Genomic DNA, 21,236 nt, shown 5'->3' on the forward strand with positions numbered 1-21,236 from the left:
AGGGTGGTGGAACAATCTGGCCCTATGTAAGTTGGCTGTTCTTGCACTGCTCTCTCAGGGCCTGACCCAGCTTCCTTTCATGTTAAAGGGAGTTATGCCAGTGACTTCAAGGGAAGCGATAGTAGGGCCTGAAAACTCAATCCATCTCTGTCAAAGTCAATGGAAAGATTTGTATTGACTCAGTGGAAATTGGATTGGCCCCTAAATGTGGTAAATCCTGATGGTTTCCAGACACATGGGGAAAAAAAAAAAGGGTCCTGGCCATGAAGAGCTTACAGTTTCAGTTAGATATAACACAGCAGAAGAAGAGAAAAGCCTATTGGGGAGAGGGCAGGGAAGGATGATGGGTACAACAAATAAGGCTCACATAATTTGTTTTGTTGCATATATATCATGTTGGTTCCAGTTTTTTGTTTTTTTCCTAATGAAGTCAGACCCGTCCCCCCTTCTCCCCCCCGCCCACTATGTTTAATCATGTCTTTGGTTCCACCCTTGAAATTTCATGGAGGAGTTAAATGAAACTGAGATGGGCATGTTAATGCAAGGCCTTTGAGAGGAAAATGATTTGGGTAGAAAACTAGGCCTGATTCTCCCAGGCTCTCAGCTCTTTTTCTTTTCTTTGGCAGATATTTGTCTTTTACATTTTGAGTGCCCCAAGAGGTAGAATTGTGGCACTGAGGTTTTAAACAGGAAATATGGTATTTCAATTAAGTGTACTATTTGAATAGCAGAGATGAAACTCCACCCAGCCCCAGATGTCATGGAATAGTGATAATGCAACCAAGATACTTCTCCTTTCCAAAAAATCCAGTGCAGTCCTAGCATATTCCTTGCACTCTTTGACACTTCCCATCAGCACAAAGAATCAGAAAGCTCACATTTCCAGTTGAAGAGCAGAGGATGGCTCTGGATAGATTTATTACTTTAGTTCTGTTTCTCAGATAACTAAGGTGACATGAAGATAACCATCATGTTTTTTTAAATGTCAGCTTGGTATATTACAACTCTGTATGGGGAGATACTAATACAAGAAGATTGTAAATTCCAAATATATCAATAAAAGGAAAGAGGATCCTTATCTACAGGTCATCGATTGACTGGACGCACCAGTCAAAGAGAGCATTATAAAATTTAAACACATGCTGCATTTAAGAAATGGAGATGTGCCATCTTTGTAGCTCAGTAATCAGAGCTGCTTAAGTAATTGTCTTACTGCTAATTTAATTTGACAGTGAAGCTGATACTGAATACGTCTGATGACCTTGCTGACAAATTAAAAACAGTAGTGCATCGGTAAATATTACAGCATTAGCTCTCAAAAGGAATAATACTATCATGCAAACCTGATTCCATTTTTCAGTACTGTAGATGCAACATTAATCTTTTTAATAATTCCCTTCTCTGCTGCTGGAATATGATCGTGTTTCCTCAGCATTGAATGATAATAGTTCAGACATTTGTATAGAGCCTTGCATCCTGAGGGAACCTAAAGTGCTTTACAAACTATATACACGTAGCACTACTGAAATGCTCCCACCTCTGGGGTGAGAGTCTTTCACCAAAAGCCTATTTTGCTCAGGCATGTTATTTAGAGATGTATTTTTGTGAGTGCCATAGAAGTAACCAGAGCATAACCAGAGATCCAGAGGAGTTCTCAAACATGCCCTGGGTTAAAGAGAGAGATTAATCTTACCCAGCACACACCAGTATTATAGCATGTAGAAAAATTATTTACAAAGTTAATCCTTGGAAATGAGATGAATTAAATTAATGCAGCAAAAACAAAATTCCGTGGATGAACTTTCTAAAGTCTATAATTATAGAAAAATAATTAAAAGTTTAGTGGTTAGCTCAGGGAACTGTGAGTTGGGACTCTTGGGTTCTTTTCTTGGCTCTGCTTGTATAGCCATGGAGTCACAGTCTCTCTGTGTTATGCCAGTTTCCTCATTCGTAAAATTAATATCAAGCCACCTACCTCCCAGGGCGCTTTGAGTCTTAATTAATAAGTGTTTGTAAAGTACTTTCCGATCTCCAGGTACAAGCTGTTACAGAGCTGCAGAGCATTATTATTATTACTTTAGCTTAGTTTCACACTGATGAATGTCACACTGGTGAGTGGTGTATGGAAGCTTTTTCTCTGATAATAATCCGGGCATAGGTATTTCAATCCAAGGATCTCAAACACTTTACAGACATTAATTAATGAAACCATGCAAGGCAGGGAAGTATTGTCCCCACATTTTTTAGAGGAACTAGGAGGCTAAGTAACTTGCTCAAGATCACACATAAACCCATGATACAGTAGGGAATTGACAGATGCCCTGACTTCCAGTTCTGTGCTTTAATCACAGGATCATCGTTTTTCTAAGTGCATTTCATTAAAGAAATGTTAAATTCTGGCTCAGCTGGTAGCTCAGAAAGTTGTCATTCTGGCTACCCATATCTGGAAGCAAGCGCATGACTTTTATAATGCAGGCCAAGAGAGCCTTGAGGGAGAGGACACAGACTTTTTCACACTTGACTACATCCCAGCAGCCTGTTTAAGTAATGACAATGTCAGAAGTGCGCAATGTACTTGTAGCTGTGTCAGTCCCAGGGTATTAGACAAGGTGAGTAAGGTAATGTCAGAAGTGACTCTTATATGCTCTCCAGGCTGTGGTGACTGTTTTGCACCCATTTGATTTAAAGGAAAGAAAACTAGTATTTTAAGGAGAAAATACGGGTAAAAAATAAATGTGGTTTGTCTCTAACTGATTTCATACCTGGACTCAGAAAGGTACGTGTCATCTGTGACAGTGTAACAGTGAATGAAGGGCAGGTAATGCTTGGATACTTAACGCTTCACTGTAAAGATTAAGGGATAATGCTGGAAGGTAAAATGCCTTAACTTGTCAAATGAGCACATTTTTATTCTCCATGTTTTTCAGGCACTCCTACCCTCATTTGACTCCAGACAGATCTGGAACTACCTTTACCTTTGTCTGTTCAGGAGGCTGATTCAGCCAAAGTATGTTCTGGGAATTTTTGCTCATCTACCACTCACCCTGAATTTCTAAGTGTGAATCAAAGCATCTCCAATAAACTTTCATTTGCTGCTGTGGCCCAGAATTCAGCACCAAAGAGCAAAAATGAAAACTGGACATCTTCATGGACTTTGAAAAACAGCTGCTCTGATAATGTAAAATGTCCTCAGAAAAGTTATGAGACTGATCAACTGTCAATAGCTATAGAAAGTGCATATCATGGCTAACCGGAGCCTGAAGATTGTGTTTTGTATTCTTTGGATAACTGTGTTTGTTCTTAGTGGAGATCTCACCTGCAAATAAGACTATAAACAGAGCTGAAAAGGGAAGGAGAAAGAAGAAGGCATCTTTGCCAAGGAGCCCGGTAGCTGTGAAAGCTGCAGTGTTCTGGTGTAGAAGAGATTTGTGTGTATATGACAAACCTGCATTAATAAAGACACAGGATCTTGAGGTTCCAATTATCCCTGTTTTCCAGTGGAGCTTCCATGAAGAAAATGGGCAAAATTATACATTGGCAGCTGGAGGAGCTATCAGATATGGGCTTCCCCATGCCCTGCCGCAGCTGAACCAGTCTCTGCTGGCCAGGTTTAAACTCTTTTTGAGATCTTTTAAGACAAAAAAACTTGTACCTTTCCCTATATTCCAGTTTTTGTGGGAGATGACATTTAAGTATTCATATGAGTCTTTTGGCTAGCTTCTAGCATATTTTACAACCTGAAGAATGACTGGGGTTTTGAAAATGACCCTCAAAGGAACATGAACTGGAATTTTGCCTTTATTTGTCTTTTTATAATGAATAAGCCTTTTTTATGTCATCTTCCACCAGTGATATTTGGTTTCTCTTTCTATTGTTGTGCAGTTATTTTTATTTTCAAATCATTATTTTGAAGTAGGAAAGGAAGCGTTAGACTAAAAACTTGTTATATCTTTGTGGCTGCAAATCAACCATCCTTTCATAATCTACTGGTTTGTGTATAAATCACCATTGCCCTCTAGTGGATGGAATGTCAAACGTATTTGTACATGCCTAGGTTCTGAGCTAGTGGAACTGATTTTCCTAGGTCACAGGTTTGGTAGATAAAAGTTCAATTTTCACACCTGTTGCCACATGCTGGTGACTGGTATATATTTGTGCCTACATGTTGTTGCATTTGACTCAGCATAATGTGCCTAAGTATTGCTGATCATATTGTATGCAAGAGCATCTTCTGTTCTAAAACTATTAAAGTAGCTAAGCAATAGTTTCTTGCTTCTTTGGACTGTGGCAATTTTGTTATGTGAAGGTTGAATATATAAATTTCTAAACATATGGCTTACACAGTCCATTTTTTAAAGAAACTGGAAGGAAAATGGTTCTGTGGTATGAATTTCTCATGTCAAGGAGCAAAATGGAGGGTAAATAGTAAGAGATAAAAATACACAGGGATATAACTATATATTGGAATTATTACATAGTGGTTAAATGGAATTTCACCATGGAGCCTGAATACTTGAGCATGCAAGGAATTGTATTAAAGATAGCCAAACAAGAGTTTGTTCATTTAGATTGACTGGGCAGCTCGTCAGAAAATCCTGGGACTTGGTGCTTTCTAATGGCTGGAGAACTTTCTTGAGAATGGTCGGGAACATTCCAGGGAACACTGCTGTACAGAACAGAAGCCAGATCTTGCTTCCATTGATGTAAATGGTAAATTCCTAGATTTCAACAGGAGCAGGATTATATCCTAGATCTAGCTTTAGACCCACTCTGTGATTAACCACTTTTTTCTAATGGTCCCATAACGCTCTGAGTAAAAATGACTGTTTTTTAGTAGGACACTCACAGATTTGGTGAAGCATTGAATGAAAATATATATATAAAAAATAATCCTTTTAAGGAATTAGACACTGTGAAAAAAATCAGTTTATGCTGACAGATCTAACACCAGTCATCTCTCCCCCTGCCTCCATTTTGGTCAAATCAGCGCTTTATGAAGCTTAATTCACTAAGACAAGCATAGCTAAGTTTCTCAGAAAGATGGCATGGAGAAATCTGGCTTATTGGCTGTTGACTCAATTTCCAGACAAGCCCACAGAATCAGTCAGACCTGTATAAAGGTTACATATTCCAAGGCACAGCTTTCAACATGACACCTACAGTATTTCCGTGCTCTAATAGCATGATGTACTTGGACAATGACATGTCTAGTCTGTCCAGAAATAGGAATTTGAGCTAGTCTTCCAAAGGAAGTGTTGGGTTCTCTGAAATCATATAATAACCTAGACAAGGCAATGGACATATTGTATTGGCAGCAGGATAATCTGGACAGTTTAATGGGTCCTTCCCATCTCTAAATCTTATATAATACTAGACTTTAGTATCCTAATGTATATACACTTTGGCTATAAACTGCTGTATGTAATTTGTTTTTAGTGTTTTCTAAATGTAATAGACACCCCTATAACAGAACACTTGAGATGTCATATTCACAAAACATGGTAGCGTGTTTCTTCCCAATTATGGAAAGCGGGTAAGAGAAGGGAAACGTATCTCAGAATATATTCCCTTTGTGTTAGTAAATCCTGATTAGCCATATATTTCAGAATTACTTTATTCTGTCCTTCCTCTCTGCCCTCAATTTTTATGCAAGTTAAAACCTTGTGTTAGTACAGTGTTTCCCAAACTTAGAAGGCCTCTTGTTCAGGGAAAGCCCCTGGTGGGCGGGCCGGTTTGTTTACTTGCCGCGTCCACAGGTTCGGCCGATTGCGGCTCCCACTGGACGCGATTTGCAGCTCCAGGCCAATGGGGGCTGTGGGAAGTGGCGGCTGGTACCTCCCTCGGCCCACGCTGCTTCTTGCGGCGGCAAACCGCAGCCAGTGGGAGCCACGATCAGCCAAACCTACGGACGCAGCACGCAAACAAACCGGCCCAGCCCGCCAGGGGCTTTCCCTGAACAAGCAGTGTCCCAGGTTTGGGAAACACTACATTAGTACATGGGTTATGACTGTTGTGGATTTGGGTTAACAATGAGGTAGGCCTACTGAGACCCAGTTGTTATACTTCGTATTTGCATAATGGGTTTTTCATTTTTAAAGCACTCTGACAACATTTGTTACTTATCCTCACAATACCCTTGTGTGTGTAGTTCCATTTTAGAAATGGTGAGACTGAAGCCTAAATATTAAATGAATTACCCAAGGTGTCACAGTCAGCCAAGGAGCTAGGATTAAAATATAGACTGCCTTAGTCCCAGATAGGTGATCAAGCCACTAGATGACATCTCTGTGACTGCAGTTCATGCTGAAAGGAAAGTTAAGATGCTCTAAAAATCCCAGGTAAACAAAGATTGAACTATGAAATAATAGTTTGCCAGCTAGAACCTCTTTCATGAATAGTTACATGGAAGCAGGACACTGATTGTGTAATTTCTATATATTCCTGGAAATGACTCATTTCAGAGCAATTGGCTTTAGTGGCATTCTCTCTCACTTGTACTACTCAAAAGCTTAAAACAAATAGTTCCTAAAAAGTAGGTTTTAGGCAGTCCTAAGTTCATGTACATGTTGATAGTGTTGTCTATCACAGTGTTACTATTTCAAAGGCATGATTCTTGGACAGAATTTTCTATAAAGTCATTACAGATCTACAAGAAAGACAGCAACAGTCCTTATAAGATGCAGTTTGAGGTACGAAAACATACAGACTGGGGATTCTTTCTCTGGCTGTAATAGAATCCCTATTCTTGACAAACTTCTTGATTTTATACTAAGATGTGCTGAAGATGATATAGTCAAGAATCACGAAGTTTGCTTTTTGGTATCTGGATCACCTAAAAAGGTTTTAAGTACGGAATTTTAGATCCAGCCTCCTAGGACAGTCCTTATAATACAGGGCTAAAAGTTTGAGAGAGTCAGACACAAGACAATTGTCTAATGAAAGATGTCACTACCAGCGCCATCCATGAGGGAGCACTGAAGTATGAACAGAAAGAGACTGATTACATAGTGAAAGAATTTCCCTGCAGAACTCCAGGAACAAGAGCAGTAGTACACCCAGGCAAGACCCCTTCACAATAATACACCCAGGATATTCTGACATGGCAAATTAAAACTTGTAGGGAACATACTATGTTTCACAGCCTACTTATATTAGGCTCAGGCTGCACAACTCTTGTCATTCTCGACCACCTTGCAGTACTGGCTATAACAAGTGGTACTCTTGCAGTTGAATACATTTTAAACTGTTACTAATTCCCTTTATGATGGCACTCCCTACCCACTTTCCAAAAGCTTGACATTTGTGTAGTGAAGAAAAGCCACTTGGATACAGAAGAGGATGTCACACATGATCCTGAACATTCACATATGATCACAGCAACCATTTCCCAATTGGGTCACATTCAAGAATGGGTAGAACCCGCTGTTTCCTAACCATCAGTTGATAGCACTTACTTCTATTAAAAATCATGTTAAAGTTCAGTTTCTTTCTGCACAAGGGTTAGAGAAAAAACAATGAAATCCAAACAGCTCTAGAACTCATATGAAGAGCGACATATACAGGTAATGTCCTTCAATCAAATTGTGCTTGTATCCTTTTCTCATCTCCCAGATTAAACGTTTCAACAGGAGACTACCATTCATTCCCATCACTTCCATTTATCCCATCCCCCTTGCAATCCTAAAGCAGGTTGTTTTTTTTTTTTGTTTTTTTTTTTTAAGTACATTGGACTTATCCTTCAGTTTGTATACATAATAGGCACAGCTGGCCTCTCATTGAAACTTCAGGTCCTCTTCACCCATCAATGAACCGATCAAAGTTTTGCCTGAGAAGGGCATAAGATTGTGTTAAAGCATTAGAGAGGGCTGTCCTTCTATCACGTATGTGTCACAATGAGATATTAGTCATTCTAGCACGCAAATGCATAGTTAGAATATACAGAGCCAGAGCCTTTGAAGGGTTACATGTATTTTGAGTCCCAAGTTGTGCAAGTGGTAGGTTAATCTTGCAAGTTCCAAACGGGATAACCAACTTTATATAAAATATGTAAAATGGGTTATGGTACAAAACAACAGCACACATAAATGGTAAAGTCATTTTTTTTTTTTATTTTCTGTTATCTAGTCTTCTGCAAGGCTGTAGCCTTATCTGTAGAAAATATTAACTAAAACTAAACTTTTTAAAGATTATATTGTTATGCACACTTGAAACCTGATGCAGCTTTTCTATCACAACACCCTGTTAGCTATGTAAATGTATTTGGACAGCTAACTACGGTGCTGAAAAAAGCAACACAGTTACCATGCTGCTGTTAAGATTGTTGCATATTGCAATGCTACGCTTTAAGTGTGTATTTTTACAAACTAAATTTATTTTACTCTAGATGACATTCCAAACTTTGAAAATTACATAATTAAGTTTAGTAGGCTAAAAAAATCACTAGCAAAAGGGAGCAAATGTTAAGCATTTTCTTTTTCCTATCTGCAATCTCTTATTGTCACAGGATTGATCTTTAGTACAACACGATTCAGAGGCAGCATATTTGTCTTGAAATGTTATCCAAAATTCGTGGAATATGCAATTTTTTCAAGCTGCCCACTGTCAGACCTTCTGTACACCACTAATCTATGAAACTACGCTGAAGTAAGTGTTTTATAGTGGTTTATTTTAGTGTTCCAGGTCAGTCCTCAATGGATTTTATAAATTTCTCATACGCATCCTCATTCATCAGTTCATTAAGTTCTGAAGGGTTGTCCACAGTCATCTTGATAAGCCAACCTGTAAGAAAGAAATTAAATTACATTTTAAAAAAAATTAATTAGACCTATTAAAATAAAGGCATCTAAATCCAAACATTAAGGAAATAATTTTTTAAGTTCACCCCCATGTACCTACAGCTCTTTAAAACTGTAGTGGACTCAAGGGCTTGGTCGTCTAGTATGGGCAAAACAATTTTCAGATGCTTTTAAGTTCTGTTAAATTTAGAGGAGGAAATATAACCACTCTAAATATGTTCTTCCTTCGCTATTTAAAAGGAGGTTTAAACTCAACCACAGTATATTTAGCTCTGAAGATTTCTGGAAGCTGGAAGCAACATGTCAATTTCCTAGTGAAGACAGGACTAAAATGTTTAACAATTTCATAATATGGGGTTTATTGGAACTGGAGATATTCAGAGACATGAGGCATGTCTATACTACAAACTTAAGTAGACCTATGTTAGGTGGACTTACAGCCACTGCAGTAGTTACTGCGATTGTTTATGTCCACACTACCCTCCTTCGGTCAGTGGTGTGCGTCCTCACCAGAAGCATTTCTGCTGACTTAAGAAGGGCAGTGTGGGGGGCTCAGAGCCCGGGATCTCAGCTCTGAGCAGAACTCTCCTCTGGGAGCCCAGCTACTGCCCAGGCTCTCAGCTCTGCTCCCTGCAGGGAGCCCAGGGCTCTCAACTCCCCACCCCCTGCCGGAAGCCAGGCTGCCACCCAGACTCTCAGCTCCGTGCGGGTAGTGGGCTCAGCTCAGGAGCCCGCTGCCCCCCTGGCTCCCCACTATCCTGGGGGGAGTCCTAGGTTGCTGCCCGGCTCGGAGCTGGGGGGAGGGGAGCCCAGGCTCTAGCTGGAGACCTCCACCCGCCCTGGGACAACAGCCTAATCCGGGCATAGGGTTCACAGTAGGGAGCTTTCCAGCCTCTCTGGTCGATTTCACGACCCCAGCAGGAAGCTGTGAAATTGACAAGAATGACAGCCAACAACTGATGTAAGTAAGGCAGTGTCTACATGGACATTGTGTCGCCCTAACTACACCAACATAAGCCTCTCATGGAGGTGGAGTTATGTCAGTGTAGTAAGGCACTTACATCAAGCGGGAGCAAAGCAGTAGACACTGACATAATTAGGTCGACATAAGCTGCCTTATGTTGATTTAACTCTGTAGTGTGGACCAGGCCATGTTCCCTCCGTGTCGTTTTTAGCTTCCAAATAATTAATTTGAGACACGGACAACAAAAGATCCGCTTGTGATAGAAACACCACCTGGATCTTAATCAGAGAAGTGCCATTTACTCCTTGAAAGTGAAACAATAGCTTCTTACCATCTTCATAACAAGATTTATTGACAAGTCCTGGATTATCTGCAAGGGTGGTGTTAATTTCAGTCACTTCTCCCGTGAGAGGAGAATAGAGTTCACTAGCAGCCTTCACACTTTCCAGAGCACCAAACTCATCTGAAATACAGGATTGTGTTCATTTAAAAAAAAAAAAAAAAAAAAAGACATTGATGATTTACTTTTGTAAATAAAGGTTTTAAAGATGACCCAGCCCCAATAAGTCTCTGGAAATGAAACAAGGAAGAAAGGATGAGACTTTCAGACAGGCTGAAGTTAACGTCCTGGTTTCATTACAACGACTAGAGGCTTCAAGTTTGAAATTTCTTTTTGCACTATGTACTCTGGATGAAACAGCAGTCGAGGGATAACACTACCTGCTACTGCACAAAGGATGGGAATTTGTCACTTAGCTCATCCTGCGGGCTGGTGCCTTGCTTACAATTAGGCTTGGAAGAATTCAATTTTTATCAGTAAATGTCAGTAAATATTGATTTCATTGCACACAAACAAAAAATATTTTCGTCGATAACTGAAAGGTACAGATAGGCCAGGTAAGACCAATGCTGCTTGAGAGCTTATTAGAATTTGATTTAAGGATATCTACTGTCATTAAATAGCTACCTCTGACCCACCACCCATAATTTTCTGCAATTTTACATTTAAATTGATATAACATAAACCTTCAAACCCAGAATTTTGTGTAACTGTGCAAAACTGAATAGATCAAAATAAGAAAGTGTTTAAACATCAATATTATCTGTCAAATATAAAAAAAAATTTGAATTCTGCCAAGCCTACTTCCAATGCTTTACAGCAAAACTTCTGACCAGCAAAGAGGGGCTAGGCACCAGGAGCCACATCTAGCCCTTTGCTGCAGAGTATATATATCCATTCTGAGTAGCTGCTAACTAGCCTTTACCTCAATAAATCTGCCTGTGAAACAGTCAAAGCACTAGTCTCCTGAACTCTGATTTTTCACCATGCTGAGGCCTTGTCTACACTACAAAGTTTGGTTGGCAAAAGCTGCCTTTTGCCAACAAAACAGGTGAGGTGTTCACACACACAGCTACTTTTGGTGGCAAAACTCTGCTGTTTTGCAGACAAAACCAAATCACCTCAACAAGAGGCATAAAGCTTTTTGCGGAAAAGTTAAAGTGACAAAGCCTCGGTGTAGACCCTACTATTTGTTTTGTCCACAGAACCAGCTTCCACCAGTATCCCACAATGCTGTGACCGCTCTACTCACTGTGTCGATCTCTGCTGCCCTGCAGACAGGTGCCCCTCCCCTTTCAAAGCTCTGGGTATCTGACAGCTGAGCGTGCTGCTCTGGGAAGGGAGAGCAGATCATTGGAGAGCAGATCATTACCGTGGAATGCTCCTGTTCCGTCCTGCAGTAGGAACACAGGGGCCTGCTGTGGGGAGCGGGCAGGGGGACTGCTGTGCTGCTTTGACATTTCTCAGCACATTTCTCACAGAGTTGCTCAGGATGCCGCTCCCAGCAGCTGAGATGGCTGCGAGGAGGGAATCTCAGAACCATAGGTAGGCAGAGCGGGCTGCTTGGGGGGAAACTGCTGTGCCAAGCACAGCCAGGTGCTGACGTGGGGGTCATCTCCTTCTCCCTGCCTCAGGATAAGCTGGTCAGTCTGCTGTCTCCCCATCCCAGACACACCACTCTCCTCTCCTCTCCCCAACACTTCAGTTGAAAAAGCAGCTGATAATCTACTAGGATGCCCCTGGAACCATGGGATTGAAAAACCTGCATCATGTGACACTGTCCCTGCCCCATGAGGCATTGCAAACCCTTCCCAAAGCACCCTGCGGCCACTTGCAGAGTAAATAGCTACCACAGTGCACTGCTCTCTGTATCGATGCAAGAGCTGCTACGCTACTGTGGATGCATTCTGCCGACACAAGGAGCAGTGCTGATATGCAACAGCAGTTTTAATTAAGGCAGCATAACTTTTGCTGACAAAACTTGGTAGCGTAGACAAGGCCTAAGAGTGCACCTGGTGTTTTCAGAAACACCATCAGGAGCTAATGTACATGCATGGGAGAAGAACAAATGCCTTAGTATTCAGAATCAGGAAGTGGGACCATTGAATTGCTCACCCCCTTCTCCTTATTTTTTATACAGTTATTAAAATGGCAGATGGGACAATGCTATTGAAAGCAGCCATAAACTGTAATGAAATGAGAAACAGTCTGGAGAAACATGGAATTGTCAGAACAGCAGGTTGGTATGAGCACAGAATGAAATGGGTCCGGGAATTTGGAATTAGATGTGCACGGTGCAGAATCAGCATTAGAAGTGGTGAAGCAGATAGGAACTAGGAGGAATGAATTTTCTCACTATAAAGTAAAACAAAAATTTTGAGTTTGTTAATTAGAACCCAAAAGCAAAGGGCCTTTCTCCAACATTTACCATTCAAGCCTTGTGTAGACGATGTGGCTAAATAATCTGCTGGGGACATTTTACACTACAAGGATTTCAGAATAGAGGTCCTGCTGCTTTACATATTTTGTCATCTTGTTTTGCAATTTCCTGCATCTGTAGTCCAGGTGGATTATTTATGTCTCTAAGCAAGAATGATTTCTGGAACATGTACCAGAACATCAGCACTCCTCATGAAAACAAAGGAAAAGCCTCCTTCTGCTTGCTAACACTCACTCTTTTGTAGTGATTTACAAGTTATTACACTCTTAATAATTTAATACATAATTAAATTACTGACAAGTAGCATGAGCCAAGCATGGAACTGGAAGCTGGAAACTATCAAATTCTAATTCCAGCTCTGGTTACTTGCCATAGGGGTCAAGGTTTGTACAAAGCTTTGAATTTGTAAAGCACCACATCAGCTGCTGTGTAACTATACCGGAAACCTACTGACCGCTATTCTTACCTACATGCCTCCAGCTTCCATCCTACACACCACACGATCCATTGTCTACAGCCAAGCTCTAAGATACAACCGCATTTGCTCCAATTCCTCAGACAGAGACAAACACCTACAAGATCTCTATCAAGCATTCTTAAAACTACAATACCCTGCTGAAGTGAAAAAACAGATTGACAGAGCTAGAAGAGTACCCAGAAGTCACCTACTACAGGACAGGCCCAACAAAGAAAATAACAGAACGCCACTAGCTGTCACCTTCAGCCCCCAACTAAAACCTCTCCAACGCATCATCAAAGATCTACAACCTATCCTGAAAAATGATCCCTCACTCTCACAGATCTTGGGAGACGGACCAGTCCTTGCTTACAGACAGCCCCCCAATCTGAAGCAAACACTCTCCAGCAACCACACACCACACAACAAAAACACTAACCCAGGAACCTATCCTTGCAACAAAGCCCAATGCCAACTCTGTCCACGTATTTATTCAAGTGACACCATCATAAGACCTAATCACATTAGCCACACCACCAAGGGCTCGTTCACCTGCACATCTACCAATGTGATATATGCCATCATGTGCCAGCAATGCCCCTCTGCCATGTACATTGGCCAAACCAGACAGTCGCTACACAAGAATAAATGGACACAAATCTGACATCAGGAATCATAACATTCAAAAACCGGTAGGAGAACACTTCATCCTCTCTGGTCACTCAGTAAAAGAATTAAGAGTGGCAATTCTGCAACACAAAAGTTTCAGAAACAGATTCCAACAAGAAACTGCTGAGCTTGAATTAATATGCAAACTAGATACCATTAACTTGGGTTTGAATAGAGACTGGGAGTGGCTGGGTCATTACACATATTGAATATATTTCCCCATGTTAAGTATCTTCACACCTTGTCAACTGTCTAAATTGGCCGTCTTGATTATCACGATAAAAGTTTTTTTCTCCTGGTGATAATAGCTCATCTTAATTAATTAGTTGTTTACAGTTTGTATGGCAACTTACACACATACATACAGAGAAGGTGGATGTCTTCTTACTATATGTTCCATTCTATGCATCCGATGAAGTAGGCTGTAGCCCACGAAAGCTTATGCTCTAATAAATTTGTTAGTCTCTGAGGTGCCACAAGTACTCCTGTTCTTTTTGCGGATACAGACAAACGGCTGCTACTCTGAAACTTGCAAAACAGCAACAAATAAGCCACCTAGAAGTACTGGCAGGTTGTCAAATCACAGTATGGAAAATTGTACAGTTTTAAAAGTTTATTGTAGCAATGCTATTTAAATTTGTATAATTAAAGATTTAAGCAAACATTTAAATTAAACAACTGGTTTTAAGGTTTCAGAGTAGCAGCCATGTTAGTCTGTATCCGCAAAAAGAATACAAGTACTCCTGTTCTTTTAACTGGTTTTAAGTGTCTCTTTACAATTTTAAAGGCAGGTTCTCCCATTAAGCAAGATCTGAGAACTCTATTTGCTCTGTTCTAACATTCAGAGTTTAGAAATAAGGCCTTTAGCCCTCTTAAAAATGTGAGCAATCCATATTTTACATCCAACAAGCATGCAACCATATAAATGAAATTAAATTTTACAGGATCCGGGGGTAACATCAAACAAACAATGTTCAACTATATGAAAAACAACAAGAATTGAGGAAGTGGCATAACGTTAGTTTATATTAAAACCTAAGACAATCGTTATAGCAATAGTTTAACAGCTTAAAATAAAAATACTTACCCTGTTTGTTCAACTTTGTCCCAATTTCTGGAAGACTACAATAAACGATGTCTCCTAATGCTTCCTAAAAACAAACCAAATGCATCAGGAATATATACTAGTAAAGGCTAAGTGAGCATGTGGGGGAGGGATTTAAGGTTGTAACTACACAATTGATTAGACTAAAATTATATTCCTCTGCTTAATGTTGGTGCCCATCCCACTCAAAGTCTGCATGCTTTTAACAGGAATCATGTTTTCTGATAAACAACTTGCAAACTACTTAGCTTCTCATGCCCTCTAAATTGCAAGATGTGTTCAAATATTAGGATTTAAATAAGCTTAAGGCTCTGTTGTGAGTCCATGAGAAAGAAATCATTCCTCCAGGCACAATGTGACAGAACTCTTGTTGATCTTTATAGAACCAAAATGGGTCCTAACAGCAAAACTCCCAGTGATGTCAGGGAACTAAGGTTTGACCCTCAAAGCATGAAACATTTACTGTTTGTGTCATTTGAAAGACCATGCAATATCTGACTCCTAATCTTTCCAATGCAGAAAATTTACATATTGAGTACTATGTACTAGGCATCAGCTGTCTGGTTTTGGGCCATTTCAGTGACTGGGATTTATGCCATTGAGTTCAACAGGAGCAGGGTCAAGCCCTTTAAGGCCCAAATTTAACTCTACCCCACATAAACCTTGGGTTCTTTTATTATAATAATATATGTTATTTACACATTCAGAAAGCTGAAATTACCAAAAGGCTATTTATCCTAAAGAACAATAATCCCACTACAGTCAAAGCTTCTGACATTGTCCTGTATATTGTACATCAGTGTCCCATGTTTGGTTGTTAGCAGGTTTAGGCATGTGTCTTTGGATTTTTTGTTTCGTTTTTAATGCATATCTTTAACTAGCATCCTATTAGCCAGTCATAACAGGGACTAAAGTTAGAAAAATATCCCTGACCAAGGATTTGAAAGCTAATAGTCCAATCTCTTTGGTAAGCATCACAGATGAGGATGCTAATGACTATCACACACATTACAGACGCTCTCTGCATCAAATTCTATTCCTATTCACAACTCCACTTAAATCAAAGGGGTAAAAATCAGAGCAGAATTTGACCTAAACATGCACAATGCAATAGTTTCCCTATGCAGTCTAGTGTTCCTATAAAGAAAGTAAAAAACAAGATTAAAACAGTAAGAGTAATAAATCTGATTTGCTACTGTTCTGATTTAAGAACTAAGAAGTTCATCAAGTCTAAGTCAATCCAATGGAGAACTAACATGATCAAAAAATTATCCACAAATTTTGATATGGCATAATGTGCTTTAGAAATAGTTTGAGATCTAAATCCATAATATGCTTCAGTGTACAGTATATGCAACAATAATAAAAGGACACAGTAACAACCCAAAGATCAAAGACAAGAGCAGGAATGTACAAGTAAATATTGAAGGACACCCCCCTCCCCCAAATCAATACCTGTGCAAAATTGCTGATTCCTACTGTCCCAATACCATTTTCAACTGATATCCACTCGTGCTTGTCTGTGAATTTGCGGGCTAAAATGAAACAGACTTGATATTTCAGAAAAAATTGACATTTTACTTTTATAAATACTCTAATATACTGGAAGTCCTGAACACTTTTCTCTTGAGTTTGGCTTTGAACAGTATTGTTCAACTATGGTGTGGATGTGTGGGGCGCTTTTTGAAGGTACTGGTATTATGCTTTATATTAACACAGACCACATGTGAGGTATTGAAATGTGCATCAGAATCACATCATTTACCTGTAGATGCCAAAATACATAAATAGCAAGTGTGAATTGCTAAAGCAACATTTAGATCCATTTAAAGAAAAAAAAAGACTGCCTGATTTACACAGTAGGGGGCTGATAACAGATGGCAAAATCTGGCCTTGAATAATCTAAATATGCCATAGGAAACCACATTTAAAGCTACCAAATCAAAGCGTGCAGCATGAACCACCACCCAATGGGATTTAGTTGAAAAAAGATTGATTGTATTATTAATTAAAATGACAGTTTAAGAATTTTATTCATTGTTATGTGTGTCTAATACAACTTTAAAAAGGTTTTCCCCTCAAATTCAGAATTTTTTAATTAAGCCAATTCTCCACATTATTCCCACTAAAGCCAGCCCTAATGACATTTCTGTAACACTGGAACTTTCACAGTGTCTCATGCAATGCACTATATTTTAACTTTCTTAGATGACATGGAGATGTCATGCTATCCCTTTGCAGAAAAACTATTTCAGCTTGCAGAAACTCAACCATAATGGTTTTTAAGTACATTTATTTTTCACTTATTCATTATTGCAATAATTCACACTTTGTTTTAAAAAATGGAAATAAGATCACTGAATCCCCAAAACTGTCCATATTTTACTGAATGCATTTTATTCTGCAAATCCAGATAAGAGGCCTGATTTTGCACCCTATGCTCATTACAGTTAATCAGACTACTCATGCAAGTACAGATTACCCACAGGAATAAAGGTTGCAGGATCAATTTCTGGGACATTTATATAATTGTTGTGCAACTACTGCCAGATCACCAGAGAATTGTATTCTTAAGAGACAATTATATATAAGACCCAGTTAAAGTTTGATCACTTCACAGCAATTCTCACTCATACTTCAGCACGTATTCTAGTCACATTTCTACAAATACTACTGTGATTCTCTCCAGAGTGCGCCATTTTCCATGCTGATGTTCCAGATGCCCTACCTCCTCATACTTAATTCTCCCTCTTTGAATCCCATTTGAAGACATCTCTTCTCCATGACCTTTAATCCCTAACCTCTTCTTAACAAACAGGTCCACAATCCTATTCCTTCAACTTCCAGTCTGCTCCTTTTCCCCTCTACTCCTCCGTTCCCAGCCAATAGGAGCTGTGGGGGGCGGTGCCTGGAGGCACAGCCAGGGCAACACACAGACCCCTGTGGCCACCCCTACACCCGCCCGCCTGCCACCAGGTTCCGGCTGCTTCCTGGAGTGGCGCGGGGGCAGGGTAGGCAGGCGGGGAGCCTGCCCTGACCCTGGTGCGCGTCAGGCCGGAGCCCGCCCCCCAAACCTCTCCTGCAGCCCAACCCCCTGCCACACCCCACACCCGTCCTGCACCCTGACCCCCTGCCCTGAGGGGGGACAGCAGGGGAGGGGCCCGGGGCTAGCCTCCCTGGCTGGGAGCTCAAGGGCCGGGCAGGACATTTGCCCACCTCTGCCTTAAACTATAAGCCTGCTTCTGATTAAGAACTTCATGGGTAATATACGTTGTTTGCCACAAATCTTTTTTAGCATGGTAAATCAAGTCAAAAGGAGAAACATATCCCACTGTTTTGTCTTACAGGATAAAGTACCTATCCTACATTAGGCACAAGTGGAGTAAATCAGACTGCTGCAGGCCCAGTTTTGCACCAGTGCAGCACATCTATATGAGGCGTTCATATCAGTGTATAGCATAGCTACATCAGTATAGTTACATTGGTCCAAGTTCCCTAATGTAGACAGGGTTCAGGGTCCTGATCCTGCAAGTAGCTCTATGAAAGTGGACTCCTGTGCCCTTGTGAATGTGCCTGCATAAAGCTCATTCAGTCCTAAATTCATATAGTCCATTGAGAGGCAAGCTGAGTGATTCATTCACCTTAAACTTGTAATCACACTGGCTGGTGCGTCATCAAAACTTCACCTGTTGACACCTGCTAGATGACTAAGGATCTACACTGAATAAGAGTTGCAGGATCAGCACCTAATCTGTCATCTTTACCTATACGTATACGACAGCTATCAGTGAATATGTAACAATGTTCAATTCCTGTGTCTATAAAAAAGCCTGCCAATGCCTTCTTTTAGATCCGGTAAACATTTAAACTTCTATTGTATCACACTATGCATAGTAAAGTAAAACCACCTAAGGCCTCGTACACACTAGCAAATTTCTTACCCGCTAACGTCAACGGGAAGCACCACATGGTCACTTGGGTAGCAATGCTAACGAGTGGTCGGATTATGCCATAGTGATGAAAATGGCTGCACCACGTCTACCTAATGCTTATACCTGTAGTAGCCCCACTGAAGCGTTACTTATTGATAAAAACAGGTGAGACGCTTGGTATTGCAGAGAAGGCATCTGTGACCAAAATAATGGGTCACTGTCCATTTTGCAAAAGGTGATGTGTTGTTTTTAAACCAGGCTATATACAGTGGAACATGATTTACTAACTTGACTCCAAGCCCACTTTGTGCGTCACTAAAAATTACGTCTTTAAAAATGTGTGATTTTTAGGCATAAATCCCCTTTTCCGCAGATTAATGACTCAGGCAGATTTATAGCTTTCAGAGGGTGGGAATGAGAGTCCGGCGTTCTGGATTAGACGGCCCGCTTTGCAAGTGATCTGCTATGCCATTTAGAAAAAGACCCTTCCTCTTTCCTCGAAGCCACGGCTGTCAACCGGGGGTCCACGGACTATGCCGGAGACTTCCAAACGGGTCCGCACCTCCATCTGAAAACTTCCCCGGGGTTCACAAAGGAAAAAAGGTTGAAAACCACTGCGGTCACCGGGAAGCCTTGCTCTCCCGAGAGGTCAAACACTACTGTAGGACACAGCGTGCTGCCCACACACTAACGGGTCCATGCACCCCACACTCCACGCAGCAGCTCCCACTCCCGCGTGCACCAAGCCCCGCGCCCCAACGCCAGCCCCGCAACCCGCACGCACCAGCCCCGCCCAGGCACGCGGAGGCCCCCCCCCGCGCCTGCCCCAACACGCACCCCCGACTAGCAGGCCCCCGTGCGCTCGCCCCGGGGCCTCCCAGGCAGCCCGCGTGCACCGGGGCCCCTGCCCGGCCTCCCGCCCTGTGGGCCCGGCCGCAGCTCGCCCTCGCTGCTCCCATCCCCGGCTGCCCGTGGCCGGACTCACCCGAGCACAGCAGCGCGCTGGTGCCCAGGCTCCGGGCAGAGGCTGCTTGCGGCCAGCCCGCCCGGGGCGCGATGACGGGGCCGGGGCAGCGCGGAGCCAGGCTGGCCCCAAGCCTCCGCAGCGCTCGCAACGCCGCCATTGCCGCCCAGAGCCGCGGCGCCCGCCTGCCCCGCAGAGTCCCGAGACGCGCTGAGCCTGACCCGGCGGGCGGAGCCGAGGCCGGGACTAACCGACGCGATCCGCCCTGGGGGTACGTCTGGGGAAGGGCGGGGCGTGTTAGAGGGAGGGGTGGGGCTGGGGGCGGGGGCGGGACAGAACTGGGCAGTGGGTGTGAGAGGGGTGGGGGGCTCTGGGAGAAAGACAGAACTGGGGAGTGGGTGTGAGAGGGGTGGGGGGCTGTGATAGGAGAGGGCTGTGGGGGGCTCTGGGAGAAAGACAGAACTGGGGAGAGGGTGTGAGGGGGCTGTGAGAGGGGGGTTAGGGGAGGGGGCTGTGAGAGAGAGAGAGAGAGAGAGAGAGAGAGAGGAAGGGTGTGGGAGGAGGACAGAACTGGGAAGTGGGTGTGAGGGGGCTGTGAGAGGAGGGTTAGGGGAGGGGGCTGTGAGAGAGAGAGAGAGAGAGGAAGGGTGTGGGAGGAGGACAGAACTGGGGAGTGGGTTTGAGGGGGCTGTGAGAGGGGGGTTAGGGGAGGGGGCTGTGAGAGAGAGAGAGAGGAAGGGTGTGGGAGGAGGACAGAACTGGGGAGTGGGTGTGAGGGGGCTGAGAGGGGGGGTTAGGGGAGGGGGGCTGTGAGAGAGGGAGGGTGTGGGGGGAGGACAGAACTGGGGAGTGGGTGTGAGGGGGGCAGGGGGCTGTGATGGGAGAAGGGTGTGGGGGGCTGTGGGAGAAGGACAGAACTGGGGAGTGGGTGTGAGAGGGGGCTAGGGGATGGGGGCTATGAGAGGGAGGGTGTGGGGGGGAAGGACAGAACTGGGGAGTGAGGGTGGGGCTGGGAGGGGCCTGGGGGGAAGGGGAAGGTATGTAGGCAGGAGAGTGTGAGGCGGGGAGGTGTGTGGGGTAAGAGAAGCTGGGAGGGGAGGTTGCTTGTTGTTGTGGGAGGGTGTGTGAGATGGTGCTGAGGCTGCAGGGTGGAAGCAGGGTCACTGGGGGACCCTGCTGTCTACACACACTCAATTGGAGCAAACATTCTGTGCTCCTGCCCCCCTCCCCACCCAGTAGCTGGGCAGATAAGATGGCTCTGGGTTGCACAGACACATCAGGCACTACTCTACTTTAGGCACCAGTGCAGTCTTGGAGCGGAGACCTTGGGGGAGGGGGCTAAGGGCCCAGTGTTCTCCAGATTCCTTTTGGGAAGTGGTTTTCAACATTTTTTCATTTGCACACCCCTAAATAATTTTGAATGGAGGTGTGGACCCCTTTGGAAATCTTAGACATAGTCTGCGGACCCCCAGGAGTTTGCGGACCACTGCTTTAGGGTCAGTGGGATTGAATGTAGAAAAATTCCCAAAAACTGATATGGGGGAGGTATGTGGAATCAAACCAAGGGTAA

The 21,236-nt window shown here is 42.7% G+C and overlaps 1 protein-coding gene across 1 annotated transcript; it reads right to left on the reverse strand.

Annotated features, from left to right (window-relative positions):
• Positions 1-8,088: 8,088 nt before the first annotated feature.
• GCSH (glycine cleavage system protein H) lies at positions 8,089-19,901 on the reverse strand. The gene is made up of 5 exons (XM_077831222.1): positions 19,688-19,901; positions 16,226-16,305; positions 14,753-14,816; positions 10,091-10,222; positions 8,089-8,778 (listed from the first exon to the last, which is right to left on the reverse strand). The coding sequence occupies exons 1-5, from the start codon at positions 19,824-19,826 to the stop codon at positions 8,681-8,683; spliced, it is 513 nt and encodes a 170-aa protein (XP_077687348.1). The 5' UTR covers positions 19,827-19,901; the 3' UTR covers positions 8,089-8,680.
• Between the last annotated feature and the right edge of the window lie 1,335 nt (positions 19,902-21,236).

The sequence above is a fragment of the Eretmochelys imbricata genome, chromosome 12 (genome assembly GCF_965152235.1).
Source record: "Eretmochelys imbricata isolate rEreImb1 chromosome 12, rEreImb1.hap1, whole genome shotgun sequence".
NCBI classification, from domain to species: Eukaryota; Metazoa; Chordata; order Testudines; family Cheloniidae; genus Eretmochelys; species Eretmochelys imbricata.

Bases quoted from the DNA above. Each gene is read 5' to 3' on its own strand.
- GCSH (XM_077831222.1), bottom strand. From the start codon at position 19,826: ATGGCGGCGTTGCGAGCGCTGCGGAGGCTTGGGGCCAGCCTGGCTCCG. The intron at 16,306-19,687 runs GTGAGTCCGGCC...GTTTCATTTTAG, and splicing joins CAGCGCGCTGCTGTGCTCGG to CCCGCAAATTCACAGACAAG. The intron at 8,779-10,090 runs GTAAGAAGCTAT...TCTTTCTTACAG, and splicing joins TAAATCTTGTTATGAAGATG to GTTGGCTTATCAAGATGACT.